Source organism: Myxocyprinus asiaticus, chromosome 1, assembly GCF_019703515.2.
Source record: "Myxocyprinus asiaticus isolate MX2 ecotype Aquarium Trade chromosome 1, UBuf_Myxa_2, whole genome shotgun sequence".
Classification (NCBI taxonomy): domain Eukaryota; kingdom Metazoa; phylum Chordata; class Actinopteri; order Cypriniformes; family Catostomidae; genus Myxocyprinus; species Myxocyprinus asiaticus.
In genome coordinates, this window is record NC_059344.1 from 58,005,977 (window position 1) to 58,021,895 (window position 15,919).

The following is a 15,919-nucleotide window of genomic DNA, read 5'->3' on the forward strand; positions in this document are numbered from 1 at the left end:
GTCAAGGTCTATATTTAGGTAGTGAGGCGGCTGTTTCAACAGTCAGTGTCGGTGGCGCCAGATAAAAAGATATGGTGTTTGTTGGGGGGGGGGGGGGGTCATGCAGTGTTTGTATAAATAAAACATGTCGCTTTGTCACCATTTCACATGTGATGCGTTGATGTGATGGACAGCCGTAGCGTACACAAGACTTACACAAGCCGCACTGTGCCATAGCATATTGCATACTGGGGTCACCACACTCACGACCCAAACACACGTGGGCAAAATCCCTGTCATGACAAACACACTCTCGAAAATGGTGTCCGTCCGCCATCTCGTTGTACATAGTAAGATTATTCGTCATTAATTCCACTATTCACTTCTTTTCAATACAATTACTTGACACGTATTGCTGCCACAATCAACTACAAAGATTCTCATGGAGTGTAATTATTTGACACGAATATTTGACCATTTGATTGGACTATTTAATTAAATTATTTGCCGATTATCGCTGCCAACATCACCTACAGTAATTTCTATAGAGTACGATTATTCGAGATGATCATTCAGACTATTCATTTCAATTTTTTACAGCTTATTGATGCCACCATCTCCTACCATGATGGTAGGAGATGGTGGCATCAATAATCTGAAAATATAGAGAATAAAGTTATTATTTGAGAGAATTATTCAACCATTTCATTTGAGTATTCAATTAAATTATTTCCTGAGCTGATTATTGCTGCCACCATCGCTTGCAGTCATTCATATGGAGTATGATTATTTGAGACAATTATTCAACCATTTGATTTGACAATTCCTTTGAATTATTACAATTATTCCTCCTACAATCATTCCTACAGTGTATGAATATTCAAGATGATTATTTGGTAATTTGATTTGACTATTTTAATCAGCTATTTGCCGCTTTATTGATGGTACCATCTCCTAAAATCATTTCTACAGAGTAAGATATTCGAGTTGATCATTTGATTCGATTAATCGATCTAATTATTTGCCAATTATTTCTGCCACCGTCACCAACAATCATTTGTATAGAGTATGATTATTCAAGACCATTTTTCAACCATATGATTTGACTATTTGATTCAATTATTTGCCAGTTATTGCTGCCACCATCAACTAAAATCATTCGTAGAGAGGATGATTAATCAAGACAATTATTCAGCTATTTGATTTGACTAATCAATTTGATTACTGAACAATTATTGGCACCGCATTTTCAGTAATTCAGTAAAAACAAATTACATTATAAATTGTACCGACGTATACTGGACTTCTTTTCTAACAGTAAAAGTTTCAAATTGACTTTATTCATTTCTTCATTTTTGTGTTGTGCTGATGTCATAAAGGTGCTGGTTGTAGTGGCTCAGGCTCATGGTTCGTGTCAACATTCAGATGTCTGTTGCCCCACACACAATGCTGCAGAAAAACAGGAAAAGGAGAGATTACCAAATTGTCGGCAACACTAAAGACATCAACACCCACATTTCTGCCATCTATCATGGCTGTCGCTGCATTTCCGTGGCGACAGTGATTTATTCCAGCATGGGAGCCAATTTGATCTTTGATGAAGAAATTAGCAGCACAATAAGATACACCTTCACACGACTGGACAGTTCATATGTCCAAAATGCCATACTCACTGTACAAAATGTACAATGATTTCAAATGTAGCGTATATTAATTATCTACAAATGATTATGATGATCAGTAAATATGCAGAATCAGTATCAATAAGAATATTTTTATTTTAATATTTATTTATTTTTGGATGATATCAATAACAACAATTGTAAGAAAAAAAAAATACAAACATTCTGTATGCTTCAAATGTGAAATGTGAAAAGGAAATAATTCTGCTTCCAAACCACATGGTGTGCTGTGCTGCATCTATTCTCCACTAGTCTGCTAACTCTGAAGGGAGATGCTCAGATGATAAGTACACACACACACACACACACAAAACGGTTTTACCAGCAAGAGGATAGCATGATGCACACCATGTGTTTGTGTGTAGCATGGTTGCTGCCGGCAGGCTCAGTGTGTCTGGCCATTTTTTGATTTTAGAGATTTATCAGAATGAACACATGCACATATACACCATGACTTTGCTCCCCTCAAAACCACGTTCCTAAAACCCTGAAGAAATGTAAATGTAAATTTTGTCATTCCTCTGTATGTGCATGTTTTTGCTGTTTAGGATTTGATTTTAATCATTAGATGTGTGTATGTGTGTCATTACACATATTTGTCCACATTTTTGAGTCCAGCTATGTGTTCTCATCTGTATGAGTCAAATGCATTTCTTTGCTTACATGCATTTCACACACAATGTGTTTGTGTGTGTGTGTGTGCGCGCGCGTGCTGATGGAGTGTATAGCTGCGTGAATTAAGTCGATGTGTGTATGTTTGGTGGTCCGGTGCTCTATATACTGTATGTTTGGCTGGGTAGTATCAATAGCATGGATCTCAGCTTGGCCTGCTTGTGTCAAGGGAAAGTGTGTGTGTGTGTGTGTGTGTGTGTGTGTGTGTGTGTGTGTGTGTGTGTGAGAGAGAGAGAGAGAGAGAGAGAGAGAGAGATAGACAGACAGAGAGATGGAGAAAGAAACAGACGGAGAGCGAGATGGCGGTCTCTATGGACACATACAGCCACATCATCTTACATCACACACAACATTGCAAAATTTATAGTATTTTATAAATGTATAAATATAAAAAATAAACAAGTCAAAATGTGCAGTTGTAATTATTGCATTTGTATGCTTATTTATATAATAATACTACAAAACAATTGCACAATTTGCATACAAACTGAGTGTACTTCCTGTGTATTCGGAAGTAGGCTATAAGTTTGTAGCATTAGCAATAATGTGTAGGCTAAAATGTTGATGTATTTTTGCTTCAGAGCTAATGGGATTATTATTTGTTGATGAATTTAATTGTATATTTTAGATGGACTTTAATATTCTGATGTTCATGTATAGAATTCATAGGATGTGTCTCAGTGATTTTGCTGATTTATTATGCTGAAGCAAAAAGCAGTACTGGTGAACATGACAGTTTTGGGCTCTGCTCTGATAACATGTCCAAAATTCAGCTCTGCACCTCAAATCCAGGATTAATAACAGCTTTTAAGGCTTAACACAGGCAGCCATTCATATGGACGAGAGCTGCGTGACCGGCCTCTATCCCGTCTTATCGGCCGGAAGAGGTCGGAGATGCTCGGCGCATGTGCTTTATAGCTTCATATGATGACCCTCTTGAACTGTGAACTGAAGCTTGACCTGTTTTTGTTTACTGAAAATTCCTTATGCATTTGTATGTGATTCAAAATCAGTTATCGTCTGTACACGCTGTGTTTCGAACAGATGTGCATGTGTGTGTTTGTGTGTAATGTATCAGGCTGTAGTTGTGATGAAAGTGACCATCATGGCATTTCTTACACACCGAAGACCAGTGCCATAATCTATGTTCAATTCTGGCAATTTAATGTACATTAACAATACCAAAAGGGGTTGATTTGTGGATATATTTTGTACTCATTAATCATTTTTTTAAGCATTTTCTATTAATTAATTGGCCATGTGTTCATTTATTAATTAACACTAGTTATATCAAATATTTATTAATTATTATAATTTAGCAATTATATCAAATAATATGATAGGGATGGTTCAGCCAAAAATAAAAATTCTGTCTTTTTTTACTTACCCTCATGACACAAAAACACAAAAGGAGATTTTAAAAGTAGCATAACAACAGTCTCAGTCTACATATACTTTCATTGTATGAAAAAAAGATGCAAATGAAAGTGAATGGTGACATAGGCTGCCATTCTGCATAACATCTCCTTCTGTGTTCCACGGGCGAAAGAAAGCCATAAGGTTTTGGAACAAGATGAGGTTGAGTAAGTGATGACAGTATTTTCATTTTGGGGTGAACTGAACCTTTAAAATGAACAAAATTGGGTTCAAAACCTACCTCTGCTTCCACCATGAGTAAGCATCTGTATTTGTTCACCATGGCCTGTGTTCTTTTTAACACTTGTGTGGCAACTGCCTCAAACTCTTCATCAACTGCAAAGTCAAAAACAGGCCATGAGAACCTATAGCATACTTAATCTCTCTGTGGTTATTTATTAAAAATGTGTTGAGGAAGTGTTGAAAACTCACCTTTGGTGAATTCTTCATCTTGTCGTGGTGAGCCTTGGAAAACATGATATGGAAGCAATTTGTCAATGACATCATTTAACGAAACGAAGGGTGTCCGCTCTGGAGACATGACTCCACTATGATCCCTTCTTAGCTGCTGGAGGATCCTGTAAAATCAGGCATGTATAAGGCAACTGAACAGCAGACACACTGCCTTTTATCTGAATAGTAGTCCATAGTCTAGTTACAGGGTTCCCACACTTATTGACTGATTAATTTCAATGATATTTCAATGATCTTTCCATGATCTTGCCATTAGTTCAGATTACTACATAAAGATTTTTTTTTTTTTGATAATCTTATACATATCACACTTAAATATTTTAGAGCAGAGCAAACTACAAAAAAAAAATACAAATTATATTCACTATAGATATTTTCATGACATTTCCAGCCTGGAATTTCCTCTTTTAAAATGTCCTGATGTTTCAAGGTTTTCCATGACTGTGGGAATCTTTTATTAGCATTAAGAAGTGTAGAGTAAACTCTGGACACTCACATTCCTCCTCTAGTAAGCTGCTGAGTTGCAGGTCGCTTAGGTGTGAGTGGCGATTCCTGATTGGCAGGAGTCAGCGTTTTCACAGCTAAGATATAGAACAGAATATAGAACAAATATACATAATTGATCCACAAGGGGAAATTCACGTGCACAAAAGCAGCAACGTCTAATGTAAAGTGCAAAAACATCTACATTACATAGACACAGTCCAATCAAGACAACTCAATGGATATACTGTATTAGGGATATGCATGAGTAATCGATTAATCAAGTACTTGTTCCGCTTTAAATAATCGACTAGTAAAAACACTACTCAAATATTGCAATTTGATTTTGTGCATTTGCCTTCCGTGTGCGACAATGAAACTGCAACCCTCACCTAAATCTTTGTTACAACTCAATGCGTTGGTTGTTACTGTGATTGCTTGACATTGTTAAAGGAATACTTCACCCAAAATAACATTCTTTCATTATTTAAAGCGCTTCTATCGCTTCAGATGATGTGGAATGTATGTTCTATGTGCAAGTGCCAACGTTTTTTTGTCATTTTCAAATCTAGGAGTTTTTGTTTGTGCATATTTGTCCCATAAGAAAAATGGGATCTATGGTTGAACATAAATTCTGCATTTCAAGTAATCGATTACTCATTTTTCTATATGTTAGAGTACTCGACTACAAAATTACTCAAAATGCCCATCCCTATACTGTACATTTTGAAAATTATTAATATAGATAAATAAGAACCTGATATGTGAGTTACGTACATAAATCATATGTTTTTCATTAAAGGGATAGTTCACCCACAAATTAACATTCTGTCATTCAGCTTGTTCCAAGCCCATATGCCTTTTTATCTTACGTGGAACATAAAAGGAGACGTTTTAATGAAGATCACAGCTTGTCTTTTCAGTGCAATGGCAGTGGATATTGCCTTATTTTAAAGCTTAAAAAAGGGCCCAAATGTCTCATAAAAGTAGTCCATGCGACCCGTGCGTCATATTCCAAGTCTTCTCAAGGCATAAAACAGGTTTTGGTGAGAAACAACTGGAAAAACAACTCAAGTTCTAGTGCTAAAAACAACTTAAGTTCTCTTGTAAACACACAGACAACTGTAAACAAGCTCATAAATGTGCAATGGACATCAAGAGTTTCGCTGAAAATTTACTTAAATGCCTTCTGAAGACTTGGAATATGACGCACAAGCCGCATGAACTACTTTCATGATACTTTTGGGTCCTTTTTTAAGTTTTAAAGTGAGGCACTATCCACTGTCACTGTATTAAAAAATGGGCAGTGAAATTCACTGAAACGTCTCCTTTTGAGCAAAAGAAAGTTATTCAGGTTTGGAACGACATAAGGGTGAACAATTTATTTTTACTTTTTTTTTGGGGGGGGGGGGGGGGGGGGGTGAATTGTTCCTTTAAAGCTCACTGATGGCCATGAAACACAAAGATTACAATGGAATCTTACCTTTGGTTCCAAGGAGATTAACTAGTTGTGTCTGCCCTCTTTGTGTTGCTCCGGTGGTGTCCTATGAAATTGAAGAAACATTAATATTTGAGAGAAAAAGACAAAACAAATTTTGGAAGGCAATAAAAAAAGAAAGATCAATAAATATTTTGAAAATATTTTTCACCTGGTTTAGAGAGACTTGCTGAAACTCCTGAACTCCAGAAGAAGCTGGAGAGTTCTGAGCTACGGGCATAAGGAGGTGCTGTCCTGGGCTAACCGATAACTGCTGACAAACCTGTGGGCCTTGGATACCAGAATTAACCATGGTAAGGTGGCCCGATGTCTGTGACATCTGCATAGGAGTGGGGCTAGGCGATGCACTGGCGGTCCAGACCTTGGCCATGGCTCCAGGTCTCTGTGACAGCTGCACAACAGGTGTCGGTGAAGCTTGGCCTATCTGACCTCCACTGACCAAACCTTGATTCATTATCAACTGCCCACCAGCTGAAAAGTTCTGCCCAGCGATAAGCTGTACTGTTGTGTTCTGATTGGTCAAGATCGAGTAGGTGGTAGTGCTCATTGAGGACGGGTTGCCCATTTGAGTGTTTGCTTGTATCACCTGCCCATTCACAGCCTGGAAGCCATGAACAGTGGTTCCAGGAGTGAAGGAAATAGAACTGGGTAGCAAAAACTGCCCCTGAGGCAGACTGGACTGGGGTTGGGGCTGCGCTTGTTGCCCCAGAGGCGAATGCATTACAATGTTGCTGGCTGGGTTTACCACTTTCATCTGTTGAGGAGAGCCACTGGCTGTGTAGGTGCTACTGACCACATTAGCAGTAGTGGTGCTGCTGGGTTGAAGCCCAATGTTGCTGATATTGTATACAGTTTGTCCCCCTGACTGTAGGGGTTTAGGCTGAATAGGTCTAATCAATGTCTGTTGTGCAGTGCCTCTCTGAATGATAAAATTCTGAACAGGAACTGTCCTTTTATTGAAGGACATTGACACCTGACCAGCCGTGGAAGGGGCAAACATGGCACCTTGCCCACTGCTGTTGGTCATTAAATTTCCACTTGGCCTCAAAAGGATCTGAGGTTGTTCCAAACTGTTGATAGTCATCATAGAGGAGGCACTGCCATTAAAAGGTCCAACTACCTGGATGTGTCCTGTGGGGCCATTTGGCAAGGGTAGCTGGGGAACCTGCTGGATAAAAGCCTGAGGTTGTGCCCCAGCATGGGGCAATGGTGCCACCACACCAGGACCTCCAAAACCCCCAGAGACCAGCTGCTGAGGGAAGGCGTCAGCTGTGGGAATAAGAGATGGTTGGGACTCCAAAAGGGCCTCTTGAGCCAATGTCTGCTCTGTGATATCTGCTTCCAGCAATGACTTCTGGAGGATGTCAAAGGGTTGGTCCTCACCCCCAAGATCATCCCCACCTGGAGAGTTTCCACCTTCAAGCTCATCCTCGATAAACGGAAGGCCACTTGAGAGCTGAAGCTCAACATCACCAGCCTCCTCAAATTCTCCCAAATGATTGTGGCCATCTTTGAGTCCTTCATTAGAGCTACCCTGAGTAGAAAACCAAATCAGTTGCCGTCCGGATGCTCTCTCTAAATTTGTGGTAAACAAATCCATTCCCGAAATTCCCCATTGCATGCAAAATATACTCACAGTGTCACTGGTGAAGAAAGAGCTGGCAGACCCAAAAGCTGCATTTGTCACATCATCTTCTCCGATCTGTTTAAATGTCAGAGAAAGCTGTCAATAACCTTTCAATATGAAACACCAATGTCATGTACTGTAAGCATACTTACAGATTTACTATTTGAACCATGAAGATATTCATTCAATGCTTGCACATCTCTGTTGACAGAAAAAGTTAATTAAAACATGTTTGATTTAAAATATGTGCAAAAAGCCTTTTTAAAAGTATATGAAATGCTTCAAACTGTAACAGACAAATTCTAAAACTACTCACCCTATAAAATCCAGAAGACGGCGGTCGTCTTCATCATCCATTACACCTGGGACACAGTAATTACACAATTTAGATTTAATAAATGGACACAAATAATATCTCACAGTATACCCCGATAGCACACATACATCACCCATACGTGTATTTTTATGTGTGTGTTTACATTTAGAAGGCGTATTTTTTATGTTGTTTGCTCATCTGCAATACGTCTAAGACATATGTCAATAAGTATGTCTAGGATGTCAATAAAACATCCAGCAGATGTCTTTATGATTTAGAATGTTTGTAAATCTGATATTTTTAAGATGTTTAGCAGATGTTAATTAGATGGTAATGCTCTTCAGATGAAAAGATCTAAAACATACATCTCGGAGATGTGCGTGTGCTATCTGTGTAGGTTCATTTCATTTCCAATTTGCAATTACAATAAATTACATTGAGATGTACTTATATACTTATGAATATAAAATTTGTTCCTGAATACACCTGAAGGAAGTGTTGAATTTTGGCATACAAAATCAAAACATGACAACCCTGTCAGAGAGACCAGTTTGTTTGTGGAAACACCCATGTATAGTCTGTGACTTCATATATACTGTATTATTAAAAGCCAATCTACATTTGACACCTTTATAAGCCAAACTGTGGCCTAAGAGCTGTTTTCTGAAGTTATAGGCATGTAGGCTAGGCCTTTGTCCACTCCAGGCCAGCAAATACAATGACTTGTGACATGGTGCAAACAAGTTGGGTGGAGTATTTATATTGTGGCAGTCTCTTATTTTGTTCCCTGCTTAAATTATAATAGAAATTAAAAAAAAAAACTGCTAAAAACAGCTTAAGGTCGTAGCTGGTGTAAGATTGCCATTGCTGGTTTATGCTGGTCTCCCAGTCTGGCAAAGGTGGTTTCAACAGGTAGACTAGCTAGTCACCCAGCCTGACCAGCTTAAAGGTGCTCAAAAACAAGCCACCTGACCAACCTGGGTGACCAGCTCAAACCAGCTTAAAGGAATATTCCGGGTTCAACACAAGTTAGGCTTACTCAACAGCATTTGTGGCATAATGTTAATTACCACAAAAATGTATTTCAACTTGTCCCTCCTTTTCTTCAAAAAAAAAAAAAAAAAAAAAAAGCAAAAATCTGGGTTACAGTGAGGCACTTACAATGGAAGTGAATGGGGTCCAATTTTCAAACGTTAAAATACTCACTTTTTCAGAAGTGTAGCCACAAGACATAAATAACACAATATTTGTGTTAACATGATTTTAGTGTGATAAAATCACTTACTAACCTTTTCTGTGTAAAGTTATAGCCAATTTAACAACTTTGTCGCCATGACAAAGTAATGTCAACAAACCCTAAAATGGCTGTAAAAATGTCAATTTAAACAACTTTACAGCTCAAATAATACATGTTTTAACAGAAGAATTAATGTAAGTGCTTTTATAAAATTATAAGCTTTACATTTCTGACTTTGAACCCTCCAAAAATTGGCCCCATTCACTTCCAATTTAAGTGCCTCACTGTGACCTTGATTTTTGCCTCTTTTTTCTTCCTTCTTTTAAAGATTGGAGATTAGAAATAAATATTTGTGGTAATCAGCATTATGACACAAATGCTGTCGATTGAGCTTATCTTGTATTGAACCACGAATATTCCTTTAAGGCTGGTTTTAGCAGGGTTTTTTGTTTTCCTTTAGTGAGAACAATACCACATGATATTGTAGCTTGTAAGCAGTAAGAAATCGTTTAATTTTGCATTAAATGGGCCTACAAATTCATCCTATGCAACCAGGACATTTAATAAAGGGTGTTTTAAGTGCGTGTTTGTAGAGTAAAACAGCCTTAAATCAATAGTCAGGCATTTGTGTTCCCAAAAGAAGGTCTTGAGTGTTTCATATATATGTGTTGTGGTGGCTGCAGATAGTAAGCCTATGGACACTTCAAAATGGCGCCTGGCGTTTAAAACTGCGCCACTGCTCACTACAGTCGACAAATAAAGGCCATTATGACGCAGGGTCTCATGCATTTTGAAATAGCACTCGATTGTAATTTCTAATATTTTTGAAAGGTTGCCATAGAAACTTAACGTGTGACAACGTGCACAACTTTGAAGTGACACGTGTTGAAATGTGACAAAGGAAGAGACGTGGGGGATGGGAGAAACATGTTTGGCCAGTTGAATAGATTACTCGCTGCATATACTGTTTCTTTAATAAATAATATGGTTAAGACAAGTGGGGGAAAGAAGTTTGTTGTCTCCGTTTCCCCCAAAATGACCAAAAGGACTTAAAATCTCTTTAATGGATGCTTTTTCGCCTTTGTATTAAAAAAAAAAAACATACAAAGGCGTGCATTGATAAAATTCTGCTTTAATGAACTTCGATGCAGAAATCCAACTTTGACATGTTTTCCCTTTATTTCCAAAATGTAACCGCAATAACAAACAAACAAACAAAAACAAGGGGGGAGGGGGAGAAACACGCATCGGACATTCTTATGTCGGTAAACTGATACAACTGATTAGAATTTGTCATCAACTTCACAATAATAAGATATCAGATGTGCAACTTTAAGTTAAACCTTATATATGTAATATCTAGCAAGATCAAGTTTGCAATTTGTGTAAAGCAGCATGTAAAAAAAAATATATATATATATATATTGACACGGTAATGCGGCCCTTTGCATGTCCTTGAACAACTTCCCACATTAAGAAAAAAACGTACATTAAAATAATTGTTTTTGTATAACACAGATCGCTATATATATATATCATATATCTGATACACTTAAGCTTAAGTCAGAGATAACTTATAAAGCCAAATGAGGGAGGAGATGAATAATTTTTTTCTTCCTCTCTACGAGCAAAAAACCCTATCTATCCTCTTTGCCTCTTTAGTCAAAGGGGCGGAAAAGAGACACGTAGAAAAGCAGCAACCTCTCAAAATACAGAGTAAAACCCTGTTCAATCGAGGCGGCGACGGATTTTTACTGATTCACTTCTTGTTCGTGTCAAACAGGCTGGGAGGACTAACAAGGCTCTTAATGGCGCACGAACAGGACGCCCAAAACACGCCTAGTTAATCTAGCTGAAAGTAACAGCTCGAAACGGACAGGGACTCTGTCCATAAACAGACCGAATCAAGAGGCGACGGCTGCGTTTTATCGCATAAAATCGCGTGCACGCATCTGTGCGCATTTGCTCGTCTGCGCCAGCCGAAGAATGCAGCAGTACGGGCGGCTTGACGAAGCGCGCAGAGGCGCATTTTCAGTCTGGAACGGCTCGTTTAATATCGATGTCTTTAGCTTTTGTAAAGGGGGTTAAAGCGGACCAGAAAGCGAGACTTAAGTATTCTTCTTGCAACCGAGTTGTTGCTGGCCTTGTCGGAAAAGCTTGGCGACGTGGACACTTCCCCAACCTATTAATTCGTCGAGCAAAAACCGAACGGAGAACAAATCGTTGCCGAAGCATAACTATTTATTTCTCTTTGCATAAGATAAAGACGACTTGAAAAGAGGCAAACCCTTACTCCTGTCTCACTCCTCTTGAAACCCAATATCTCCATTTGGCAACTTTTAATTTGCTCCCCCTCCTCCTCATCCTCCTCCTCCTTCTTCTTGTTTCTCCCTCTCCCACTCATATATTTTTCCCTCACTGTCCTCGCTGCTCATTCTCAGATAGATTTTTCTCTCTCCACGCTTGCTCTTCCCTCCCAGAAGGAAGGGGAGGAAGGAGCTTGTGTGTGTTTTTTCCTTGAAATTTTTATCACAAAATTATAATACACTCGAAGGGGGAAACTCACCGTCATGAAAAAGCAGTGCCGTGTCCACGGGGTTTCCTCGCCATCTCTGCACGGGCCGGTGGAGCAGTGCGGCTCCAGCAGAAGGCAGCATAACTACCTAGTGCACTACACACCATTGGATTGTTCACTTGAAAGAAGATAGTTAGAAAACTCTGAAACTATTGTTTTATAATTTCTATCTCTATTGACAGTGCAAAATGCAAGTTGAATATATTTAGTTTAGATTTACCACTATAAATGCACAACATGAATAATTTTAAAAAAAAAAGACAATTGTGTTGGTAACAAGCGATAGGGGGCGTGGTATCCCTTCCGACCACACCTTCAGTGTCCTGAGATCACACAGTACTCACAAGTGTGGTCCTGTCAGCTGCATGCAAATTCTTTATAGTATACAGGTGCATCTCAATAAATTAGAATGTCGTGGAAAAGTTCATTTATTTCAGTAATTCAACTCAGATTGTGAAACTCATGTATTAAATAAATTCAGTGCACACAGACTGAAGTAGTTTAAGTCTTTGGTTCTTTTAATTGTGATGATTTTGGCTCACATTTAACAAAAACCCACCAATTCACTATCTCAAAAAATTAGAATACATCATAAGACCAATAAAAAAAACATGTTTAGTGAATTGTTGGTCTTCTGGAAAGTATGTTCATTTACTATATATGTACTCAATACTTGGTAGGGGCTCCTTTTGCTTTAATTACTGCCTCAATTCGGCGTGGCATGGAGGTGATCAGTTTGTGGCACTGCTGAGGTGGTATGGAAGCCCAGGTTTCTTTGACAGTGGACTTCAGCTCATCTGCATTTTTTGGTCTCTTGTTTCTCATTTTCCTTCTTGACAATACCCCATAGATTCTCTATGGGGTTCAGGTCTGGTGAGTTTGCTGGCCAGTCAAGCACACCAACACCATGGTCATTTAACCAACTTTTGGTGCTTTTGGCAGTGTGGGCAGGTGCCAAATCCTGCTGGGAAATGAAATCAGCATCTTTAAAAAGCTGGTCAGCAGAAGGAAGCATGAAGTGCTCCAAAATTTCTTGGTAAATTGGTGCAGTGACTTTGGTTTTCAAAAAACACAATGGACCAACACCAGCAGATGACATTGCACCCCAAATCATCACAGACTGTGGAAACTTAACACTGGACTTCAAGCAACTTGGGCTATGAGCTTCTCCACCCTTCCTCCAGACTCTAGGACCTTGGTTTCCAAATGAAATACAAAACTTGCTCTCATCTGAAAAGAGGACTTTGGACCACTGGGCAACAGTCCAGTTCTTCTCCTTAGCCCAGGTAAGACGCCTCTGACGTTGTCTGTGGTTCAGGAGTGGCTTAACAAGAGGAATACGACAACTGTAGCCAAATTCCTTGACATGTCTGTGTGTGGTGGCTCTTGATGCCTTGAACCCAGCCTCAGTCCATTCCTTGTGAAGTTCACCCAAATTTTTGAACCGATTTTGCTTGACAATCCTCATAAGGCTGCAGTTCTCTCGGTTGGTTGTGCATCTTTTTCTTCCACACTTTTTCCTTCCACTCAACTTTCTGTTAACATGCTTGGATACAGCACTCTGTGAACAGCCAGCTTCTTTGGCAATGAATGTTTGTGGCTTACATGATTGTCTTCTGGACAACTGTCAGATCAGCAGTCTTCCCCATGACTGTGTAGCCTAGTGAACCAAACTGAGAGACCATTTTGAAGGCTCAGGAAACCTTTGCAGGTGTTTTGAGTTGATTAGCTGATTGGCATGTCACCATATTCTAATTTTTTGAGATAGTGAATTGGTGGGTTTTTGTTAAATGTGAGCCAAAATCATCACAATTAAAAGAACCAAAGACTCAAACTACTTCAGTCTGTGTGCATTGAATTTATTTAATACACGAGTTTCACAATTTGAGTTGAATTACTGAAATAAATGAACTTTTCCACGACATTCTAATTTATTGAGATGCACCTGTAGGTAGGCTACAATAAACAAAACGCATCATTGCATTCTGCTTCATTTAACTGTATGAACACGAGATTGTTTCCACAGTGAGACTGAATGTTATGCCCATACAATTAGGTTCTACATTGTCTGTCGCAAGAAATAGGTTGTAGAAGTATTTTTGATAAAAAAAAGGATAAAACTACAAAGAAGAGTAAGGAGTAATGTAAACAAAGAAAACTGGGTCTAAATGTACAATAGCTTAGTCTGAAATATCGAACTTAAATTACAAGATATACATTTATCATAAATAATCTTTACAGTAAATTTTACATTTATTAATTTGGCAGACGCTTTCATACAAAGCGACTTACAAAAGAGGAATAATACAACATAAGCGATTCATTTTAAGGAGACAGTTGTATGAAAAGTGCTGCATTAAAAAGTTTCAGTTGCATCAAAAAAATACAAACCAAGACAGATTAGAGTGCAACATGAATAATATATATATACAGGTGCATCTCAATAAATTAGAATGTCGTGGAAAAGTTCATTTATTTCAGTAATTCAACTCAAATTGTGAAACTCGTGTATTAAATAAATTCAATGCACACAGACTGAAGTAGTTTAAGTCTTTGGTTCTTTTAATTGTGATGATTTTGGCTCACATTTAACAAAAACCCACCAATTCACTATCTCAACAAATTAGAATATGGTGACATGCCAATCAGCTAATCAACTCAAAACACCTGCAACAGCCTTCAAAATGGTCTCTCAGTTTGGTTCACTAGGCTACACAATCATGGGGAAGACTGCTGATCTGACAGTTGTCCAGAAGGCAATCATTGACACCCTTCACAAGGAGGGTAAGCCACAAACATTCATTGCCAAAGAAGCTGGCTGTTCACAGAGTGCTGTATCCAAACATGTTAACAGAAAGCTGAGTGGAAGGAAAAAGTGTGGAAGAAAAAGATGCACAACCAACCGAGAGAACCGCAGCCTTATGATTGTCAAGCAAAATCGATTCAAGAATTTGGGTGAACTTCGCAAGGAATGGACTGAGGCTGGGGTCAAGGCATCAAGAGCCACCACACACAGACGTGTCAAGGAATTTGGCTACAGTTGTCGTATTCCTCTTGTTAAGCCACTCCTGAACCACAGACAACGTCAGAGGCGTCTTACCTGGGCTAAGGAGAAGAAGAACTGGACTGTTGCCCAGTGGTCCAAAGTCCTCTTTTCAGATGAGAGCAAGTTTTGTATTTCATTTGGAAACCAAGGTCCTAGAGTCTGGAGGAAGGGTGAAGAAGTTCATAGCCCAAGTTGCTTGAAGTCCAGTGTTAAGTTTCCACAGTCTGTGATGATTTGGGGTGCAATGTCATCTGCTGGTGTTGGTCCATTGTGTTTTTTGAAAACCAAAGTCACTGCACCCATTTACCAAGATATTTTGGAGCACTTCATGCTTCCTTCTGCTGACCAGCTTTTTAAAGATGCTGATTTCATTTTCCAGCAGGATTTGGCACCTGCCCACACTGCCAAAAGCACCAAAAGTTGGTTAAATGACCATGGTGTTGGTGTGCTTGACTGGCCAGCAAACTCACCAGACCTGAACCCCATAGAGAATCTATGGGGTATTGTCAAGAGGAAAATGAGAAACAAGAGACCAAAAAATGCAGATGAGCTGAAGTCCACTGTCAAAGAAACCTGGGCTTCCATACCACCACAGCAGTGCCACAAACTGATCACCTCCATGCCACGCCGAATTGAGGCAGTAATTAAAGCAAAAGGAGCCCCTACCAAGTATTGAGTACATATACAGTAAATGAACATACTTTCCAGAAGGCCAACAATTCACTAAAAATGTTTTTTTTTATTGGTCTTATGATGTATTCTAATTTTTTGAGATGGTGAATTGGTGGGTTTTTGTTAAATGTGAGCCAAAATCATCACAATTAAAAGAACCAAAGACTTAAACTACTTCAGTCTGTGTGCATTGAATTTATTTAATACACGAGTTTCACAATTTGAGTTGAATTACTGAAATA

General features: G+C 38.8%; 1 protein-coding gene across 1 annotated transcript; it reads right to left on the minus strand.

Moving 5' to 3' along the window:
* Positions 1–580: 580 nt before the first annotated feature.
* LOC127440154 (BRD4-interacting chromatin-remodeling complex-associated protein-like) lies at positions 581–12,171 on the minus strand. The gene is made up of 10 exons (XM_051696604.1): positions 11,951–12,171; positions 8,148–8,193; positions 7,984–8,032; positions 7,841–7,906; positions 6,356–7,738; positions 6,190–6,250; positions 4,720–4,804; positions 4,182–4,327; positions 3,991–4,085; positions 581–634 (listed from the first exon to the last, which is right to left on the minus strand). Exons 1-10 carry the CDS (start codon positions 12,039–12,041, stop codon positions 581–583), a joined length of 2,076 nt encoding a protein of 691 aa, XP_051552564.1. The 5' UTR covers positions 12,042–12,171.
* Positions 12,172–15,919: the final 3,748 nt, after the last annotated feature.

Coding starts and splice junctions, on each gene's coding strand:
- LOC127440154 (XM_051696604.1), bottom strand. CDS start 12,041: ATGCTGCCTTCTGCTGGAGCCGCACTGCTCCACCGGCCCGTGCAGAGA. Junction 6,251..6,355: donor AGCAAGTCTCTCTAAACCAG/GTGAAAAATATT, acceptor TCAATTTCATAG/GACACCACCGGAGCAACACA. Junction 4,328..4,719: donor CAGCTTACTAGAGGAGGAAT/GTGAGTGTCCAG, acceptor CTGATTTTACAG/GATCCTCCAGCAGCTAAGAA.